This window comes from Lonchura striata, chromosome 5 (assembly GCF_046129695.1).
Source record: "Lonchura striata isolate bLonStr1 chromosome 5, bLonStr1.mat, whole genome shotgun sequence".
NCBI classification, from domain to species: Eukaryota; Metazoa; Chordata; class Aves; order Passeriformes; family Estrildidae; genus Lonchura; species Lonchura striata.
The window spans coordinates 12,011,059-12,019,644 of NC_134607.1; the positions used below are offsets into that span (position 1 = coordinate 12,011,059).

Sequence of the window (8,586 nt, forward strand, 5' to 3'; positions counted from 1 at the left end):
TAGGGAAAATAATAAAGAAAAAACCAAGAGAGCATGAACAAGCCACAAACCAAAACATGATCTCATTTTCCTGTTCTTATTTCTCTAAACCTGCCAACAGGATTCCCCCAGAATTTCCAGCACTCACTGAACCTTGACCCTAGCAGCTTAATGAGAAATTTCTTCCCCAAGGGTTATTTTGGATAGAAAGTTCTAAGATCCTGTGTATAATGGTTTTCACAGCTGTAATTACAGAGTCACATATCTGATTCATGTAATTTGACAAGGAATTGTAGCTTGGCTAGTTCAAAGGAGTGTGTCAAGGTGTATGGTAACTGGTGATGTGGATCTTGCAGCCTCCGCACTTGGGCCCTTCCATCATTTTGGTGTCCAGTTCAAATGTTTCTGTTATATGTTTGCATACCTGAGGCAGTCTAGATTACAGTAGTAAAGCTCATTTCTTGTATTGCCTTTCCTCAGAGACAGTTTTATAAACACTTGACTCACAAGCCAGGCATAGGGAAATGGCAGTGAAAAATGCCCGTTCACCCTGTACTTGGAGAAGCTCACACTTCTGTCTGGTGGTTATTGTATGCCTGAATGCCCATTTTTGGTTATCAGAAGAAAAACATAGCAAAATAATACAGATTTTACAGAAAGGGCTGAGAAATGATGACTTGGACTGGAAGCTTCCATTTCCAGTGGTAAGTGAGGGAAAATGTTGTACTTGTGTGTCAACTGGGAGCAGATAGAGAGAAGCAGGTGCATGGATCAGCTCTCAGGCACAGGCTGGAATGAAGGTGGAGAAGAGTAACTATTTGACAAAAGCTAGAAAAGTTCGATTTAGCTGTGTTTTAAGAGATATTTCATGTTGCAGAGATTCCCAGTCACAAAGATGTCTCAGTGGTTTACTGTTGGCCAGACAGGAGAGCTGTGTTGCCACCACCATAACCAGGATTATGGTTACTCACTACAAGCAGAACTCCTTGTGCACTTGAATCTGCAAGGTGCCCATGTGAGTGGGTGGATCTGTATCTCAGTGTGTGGAATGGCTGCACAGCAAGAGAGGATGCCCCTGAGGGCTGTGGCTGAGGAAGAGGTGGTGCAACAAGAGAAGTCATGCTGGCCAACGAGCAGGCGAGGTCAAGCTGCTGGAGCAGCACGGGAGTGGCAGGAGGCTTTGTCCTGGGATGGTTTGGTGTGGCTGCTGGCTGACCTTGCCCCCCAGACAGGGCACAGCCATGCTGACTGGCTGCCACTCTCAGTAGGTCATGGGTCCCTGAGCATCTCCTCAACCTCCCGTGCTGCACAGGTGCCATCTTGTCACACAGGTCCTGCTCCAGTTCACCTCCTTCCCATCCCCACCGGGAGAGCCTGTGTCTCCTGGGCCGTGCTCTCTCTCTGCTCTCCCTGCTTCAGTTGTACAATCTTTACAAAGAAATCCTGCTATTTTAAATAAACTTTTATAGCAGTCAAGTTTTAGGGTTCTCATCCCTTACCTCAGGGTATGTGGCAGCACCCCCCGACCCAGGTCATTCCCTCCACCCCTCCCAGTTTTCTCTTTAGAAATGTCTGGGCTTCATCAGATTGCTTTTACAGAGCCCGTGTTTTGTCCCTCACCACTTTTAACATTTTAGTTGTGATCTAGGCTCTGGCTGTTCTGTGGTCATCAGACATGTCCAGTGCAGTGTGGGACCAGGCTCTCTCCCTCAGAAAGACTACTGCTTTTCTTTCACTGCCCCTCATATGGTGAAGTGTGAGGGTCCAGACCAAGCACTGCTATAAGAATGCTACAAGGGTATCTTTAACTCCACATGAGCTTCATTTTCCTGGATACTTTAAAACCCAAGATGAAAAATATTATCCCTGTGTTTGGGAAGGGCCAAAGCAAACATTCACCCCAAGTGGGAAAGCTGGCCATGTCCAGGTAGACCAGGCAGGAAAAACATAAAGGGAAGAGGGGAAATGTCACATCTGACAATGGAACCAAGAACTAATTAGTACTGATTGCAAGAATTAGTCTCCTTCTCCTCAGCATGCTCTGACCACTTTTGTCTGTGTTCTAGTGCGAGTGTTGCTGGTTTCTGGGACCAGCACAGGTGATGCTACACACACTTTCAGGTCCTGGCAGCTGGGGAAGAAAAGCATAGGGTCACTCTTGCTCCAAAGTCTTATAACCTATTTCATACCTGCCTTTTGACTAATTAGGGCACAATGAATCTCTGCCCAAGCCCTGTAAAGACTTTACTCTCAAGGAGCAGTCTGAAATCTTGCAGTCTGTGTGGCATCTACTAGTGAGAGCAATCATTGTTACTATTAGGGCCTTCCCTGCTTCTCCCACTGGCTACACCAAGGCCTGGACCTTCAGATTATTGGTTTGAAGTGAGGGGTAACTACCTCTGAAAGGAGATATTCTATTGTCTGTACATGCTGTCATGGCCACACAGTCCCAGTCACAGACAGGTGTGTGTTCTTCCCAGGAACCACTGCAGGACAGCAAACAATAACATTAACCCTGCCAAGAAGTGGCTAGTTTTCCTTGAATTTATATCTCTGAACCAGCTTTGCCAGAGTTCAAATGAATGGCATAGGTGATGGAGTGTAACCTTGGGAGTGGGATCCTGTTTGAAACCTCAAGTAACTGAGTCGGTTTAGTTAAAAACACATCAAGCTCCTCAGACTCTTGATGACTGGGTTGCACACAATGTACAAAGATGTCACAGAAGTGAATTTTTCTTAAGCACTTAGATTTCTCTTTGAAAGGCTCTTTCTCAATGCAGATTTTCACTATCCAGGCCCAAATTACAGAACCCAGATAATGCTACTGAAACTCACTGGGGCAGGCTATTGCTTTGTTGGCAATACGAGACTGCCACTGTTCCAGGAATGGCTAAGGAGAGGCGAGGTCCTGGAGCACTAGAGAGTACAAACTGTCTGTTGCTGCAGAAACAGGTGAATACATGCCTAAACCAGGAACTTGTAAGTACATCACAGCCTTGAAGCACAAGGTAAAGCCACAAAATACAAAAAAACTGAAAGTCTAGCTCAGCTGTGAACATACTCTCTGTGTGTTCAGATTTAGACTGAAAGTGGGATGTGAGAGATGGGATTTACTGTGGTAAGGGGGACTTTCCAATTGTTTTGTGGGCATTTTGGAAAAGTCCACACTATTAGACCTGCAGCTAACTATTTATCTGCCTTTCTAAAGTCTGCCGGCTGTAGATCTAGTCAAAAACTGAGCACTGGAAGTAAACTATGCAATTACTTGAGGTATTTTTTTCCTTGCAAGTTACTTGTAAATCTGTCTTTATTTCCACAGATGTATTTTCCATTCAAGGTATTCATGAAGCAACTCCTGCCAAAAAAATTCGGTGTAGGGTCTGTTTTCCAGAACGATTATTTTAGCTGTTTACTCTTTTTACTTTTGAAGTATGAATGATTCCCTAAATGGTGAGGTATTACTTGTGCTTGTCATCCCAGAGGACTGTAATTTTTTTTTAATCCAAAGAGTAAAAAACTATAAAAAGAAAGACACAACATACAATATACGACCTCTTTTGCAGTATGAACACGGATGACATTTCATCCGGCACACATCCCTTAAGCACCCATTTGTACAGAACGTAACACCCCTGCAAGAAAACATAAAAATGTAAATCTAATAACACTCTGGAGCCTTTTAGTATCAGCCCCAATCTTTGCTCTGCTATATCCATTTGGGGCTCTAAAAGACCTAGCTGTGGCAATATGTGTGAGTTTCAGCTGTCCTCAGGGTTGTTCCTGGTTACTGCTGCTGTGCTGGGAGTGGTGGAATGATGTTGTCTCAATCACCCCCATTCAAAGTCTGGGGCATTGGCTTAAATCACCAATCATCAATGAAACAGGGTTGTGTTGAGATGTCAGATTGTGAGCTGCAGCAGCTGAGGTACACAGCTGAACAGATTTAATGGGTCTTTTGCTGCTGAAAAGAACTGTCCTGTATGGCTCCCTCCTCCCTTCTCCCCCCCGTAAATCTCTATGGAAGGGTTGGAGGTAAGTCGGAGGGCAATAGCATAAACAAGTACAAGCAAATCAGCCAGAGTGTTTCTATCAAAACCATACTTCTAATTTATAAACCTGTGTTTCCTGAAGTAAAAGGAAATTGGTGATGGGATCTTGTTGGATTGTTTTGTTTCTATCCCAAATGTGATTTTCAGATCCCAGCTATCTCAGGATGTACTCTGCTATACTTCACCAGGATACTGTCTGCCTGGTTTCTTGTCAGTGACAGGTGTTTAATAGAGGAAGGTGAAAGTTTCACTTGGAAGCCACAAATAAAAACATCTGAGGAGAAAAATGCATCATTCAGATTAAATAATGTCAAAGTTTTCTCTTTTAATAGAGAAATTAGTATTTTTAATTAAAATATTTTCATTCCAGTTTTATTTATTTTCTTAGCACTTGACTGGCTGGCATAAATCAGGTAAGGCTGCACAGCCTTGTGTCTTTTTTCTATTTCAGCACCATTTCCTTTTTGCATATCTCTCTGCACTGTTTGAGGTTTTGTTGGTCTTCCTAGAAGTCAGAATGGGAAAACAGACTCCTTGGAAACACACAGAATGAGAGAATTTTTGTAAGGGAGAAAGTGGATTGATGGGAGATACTTCTTGCTGTTAAAAAGCAGTCATAGGTGCCACTTACGGAGAGGTGGTGTTTAATTTCTCTAATGCAAGCTACCACTTGTAGTCTGGTCAGCAATTGTGCCATGGCCTGTAGGGAACTGAAAAGTTCCAGTATTTATTTTTATCCTGCTATTGGCTTATGGAATTTGAAGGTACCTTTTTTAGCTTGCATAACTGTAAATATTGTTACTGGACCTCCCGACCTCTTTTCTATGTTTGCTCACCCCAATATTTGACCTTCTAACCTGCCCCAGGAGATGGCAAATTCCGCAGGCTGATGACAAGCTGGATATGGGACTCCTGTTACAGGCACTTTCAATTTTGCTGATTGAGCTCCTGTTCAAGCTTCAGAATAAGCAAAAAAAAAAAAACGTTGGGGACTGATCAGTTCTCCTTAGAGCCTTCTTAAATCTTGATTGCCTTTTCCTGCTGTCTCCTACATGAGGACAAAGGTCCATTGTTTTCATTTTAGTTACCTGCCTAGCCTGTCCATGTTGTGTAAGATATGCTAGGAGGTACTGGCAACTGCTTCAGACACAGGACCCTCTGTCTATAAATAAAGATTCCTATTTCTGTATTGTATCATAGTCAACTTCCATGACTGTTCCTGCTACTCCATCCAGGAGCTCTTTGAGGAGGAGTGAGTCATGCATTACAGTGTGCAGTGCACATTCCCCGAGATCTTCGTAAACCCAAGATGGAAACTTCCAACAAGATACCTGCTCTGCATTTACTGCTCAGAGCAGGGACTCAAAAGAGGATTTTAAATGTACTTTCCACTGAAAAACACTTTTTTTTTTTTTTTTCTTTTTTTTTTTCTCTGCCACTGACCACTCTTCCCCTTACCTCACACTTGTCAAGTCACATCATTTACCGGACTCTCTGCTTGTCTCAGCTATTGTCCTGAATCCTGATTCAGGACTCTGCCAACTGCACCAATTTGTCATGAACAAATGATTTGGGATTTACATCACTTCAGGAATCATCATCAAAGACATTTGTGAAAGTGATTTTAATACGATGTTGTAAAAATGGGACTTAAAATGTTTGATGGCAAACTTCAGTCTGTTACTATACAGCACAATAATTTGAATAATGATTTGAAACTACCAAGGCACAAGTAAAAGTTACTAAGAAAAAACAACAGTTACTGACAAAAAAAAAAAAAATCAGAGGTATCAGAACACAAGTCAAAGTTACCATACTACAGAGTTATGTGCAGTATCAATCACTTACCAGAGATCTGCTGCTGGTAAAAGCTGTCTGCTTTGAGAAGCAGCCTTGAGGGTTGTCACAGTGCAAGGGGAAATCACTGCCCACCAGTCAGGCTGCTTAGCCAGGAGAGCTCAAGGAAGGTTCACTCAGGCCTTTATTTATAGAATAAAGTGGTTGGCTTGCAGTCAAATTATATGTGATAGTAAAGGTATGCATGAGACTCCTTGTACCCACAACTTACTTTGTTCCTTGATAAATGAGTCTTGGAAAAGCTGGTCACTATTCATGTGTTAATCGCATGATTGGTGTTCCAAGCTCATGCCTCGATGCTCACTGGGTCAACTCTGCTTCTTTGTGGATTTTCAGAAAGCAGATTGAAACCAGAGGAGCTCTTGGTTCATTTGCAGCTTATGCTTTTACATACTTTGGAGTCTGAACCAAACTAGATTTGTTCAGTTAAGGGATTTTATTTATTACACCAGTGGGTAACACTCCCTCTCCTGAAACTGTGTATTTCCTGATCATAAGCATGCCAGAGTTTGTGTGCATTCACCTGTGTTTTGTGCTGCCTGCTGGCTTCCCCATGAGGTGTCACAAGGAAATCTTAGCAGCATAGTTATTCTTGGGGCAGTTGGGTAGTGGTGCACAATCTACACCTCCCTGCTCTGGAAACAGATAGGATGTTCTTCTCAGTCTTGCAACTCAAGGAACCTTTGGCCTTCTGGACTTACTTATTTGAGTATTGTAAAGGCCAAAGATGCTGGTGATCAATTTTGGCTCTTCACTTAACCTCAAGGTGGGTTGAAAGAGAAAACCCTAAACCAAAGATTTTTCAGTGGTTTATAATATTTTTAATCAGTGAAGCTGATTTTTTTCATCTATTATACCTGGACTTTAAATTCATGATAGACCTGAAACTTTCCATTGAGTGGAGTGATTTAATACACGGGGATTTAATTTGACTTTTTATTTAGGATAATTTTCTTGTCCTCTCTTTATCATCAGTTCCTGGCTTAATGATGTCTGTATTTTTCCCTTTATTGTCTAGTTCTAGGAAAGACTAACATTTATATCTCCCTTAATAAAGACTTAATAAAGTACATTTTCACTCACTGTCATAGTTACCTGTGCATTTTCCTCACTAATTGTGTCTCTTATTGAGCATAGCTACTCCCAGGTCTTCAAAAGCTGCTCTGCACCTAGTATCTCACTGGAGATACATTCTGTAGGTTTGGGGAGTCTCAGTACTTCTTTCTAGTTAAGGAACATTGTCCTGATTATTTCCAGGGCACAAATCTTACAAATTTAATTTCTTTGCCATAGGCCAAAGACACAATAATTGTGAACCCAGGGAGTCTTCCCCACTGCCAAGTTTAAGGATGGTAAGACCATTTCAGACAGAAAAATCAGCTGCAAAGTTTGGACCCTTATGCCACCTACTCAGGGCTGGAAGCTGTGCCCTAGGCAATGCTTCATATTCTTCCCTTCACAGTTGTTTGAAGTGCAGATCTGGACTTGAACTTCTGAGGTTTGATGGGTGTTTGTGATCTGGGCTTTCGATTCCATTTCATCTCTTTTTTCCAGCCCTTGGGTAGTTGCCCTTTCTGAGAACACACGCTGCACACAAGAAACACCCTTCTTAAAAAACACAAACACTCAGAGTAGGAACACAGAGAACTGAAAGAGCTTCACCAAGAAGTTTTGTTTCTCTGTAAACCGTACATAGGAAACCTTGGCCTCTTCACTCCCTCAGTATTTGCTGTATTTATTTCTTTTTCTCCTCTCCAGATTGAGAGTACTTTCTGCCAAACACAGAAAGGCTTTGTGAGATGCGGGACAGATCAGACTTATGCAGCTTGTGGAGTATGTGCTGCCTCCTTCTGAGGGCTGAAGCATCTCTTCCTCCACTGCCCTTCCTTCCCTAAAAAGCATCTCTTTTTAGTAATAGCCCTCTTCTAACCCTTATTAAAAAAAAAAAAAAAAAAAAAAAAAAAAGGGGCTCATAACTGCTCTTGGCAGAACACAGCAGACATCCTGCCACTGGTTTTTCTTCAAAGGGGGACAGAGGAAAAAAGCAGAACTGAGTTTTCAAAGGAAATTTGCTGCCAAAGCTGAGGAGAAAATGATAGAAGCAGTGGATGTTTCCCCCGGACTGGGCTCTTCCCTCCCGCCTCCTCCTCTCATGGGTATTTCCCGAGGCAGACTCACGTGAGGATGGGTGCTGTCCCTTTCCGACGCCATCCTCCTGCCGCCAGCTCTCTGTCCCGAGCAGCCGGAGCGCTCTGTGCTCCTGCGGGCTCTCAGCGCCGGACCAGGGCGCAGCGGCTGGAACAGACCCGCTATTCATGTGCCGGCAGCCGCCCGCCTTGGCATGGCCCGGGGGGCGAGAGAGGGGGTGGCAGCCGATTCTTCATTGTACAGGCAGCCCTGGAACAAGTGCCCCTCTTAGACTTTCCATGACACTCGTCTTCATTACATGTCTGTGCTACCTCTGCGAGCCCAGCTGAGCCCCATGAGCTCACTCGGGCTGGACGTGGTGATGAAGCCAGTGTACCAAGAGGTTCCTGGCATGGGCTGAGAAGACGCAGCAACCATTCCAATCTCTTCCCTCCCTCTCTGCCTCCCTCCCCAGCACACAGCAGAATGTACAGATGAAAAACCAAGAGGAGAAGAAACGAAGCCCACAAAGTTGTGCCTGCTAGTCGCTGCTGCTGCTAAGATAGTGTTACAT

The 8,586-nt window shown here is 43.5% G+C and overlaps 1 protein-coding gene across 3 annotated transcripts in view; it reads right to left on the bottom strand.

The window, feature by feature from the left end:
• Positions 1 to 8,329, bottom strand: part of NINJ2 (ninjurin 2) — a 44,328-nt gene extending 35,999 nt beyond the window's left edge. For 2 of the 3 annotated variants that reach the window (XM_077783287.1, XM_077783286.1), the window contains exon 1: positions 8,064 to 8,161. Coding sequence is in view for 1 of the 3 variants with exons in the window: in XM_021535067.3 (XP_021390742.1) it covers positions 8,064 to 8,096 (33 nt within the window). In the remaining 2 variants the exon portion in view is untranslated. Of the gene's footprint in view, positions 1 to 8,063 lie in introns of all 3 variants that reach the window. The other variant, XM_021535067.3, reaches the window with a different exon arrangement.
• Positions 8,330 to 8,586: the final 257 nt, after the last annotated feature.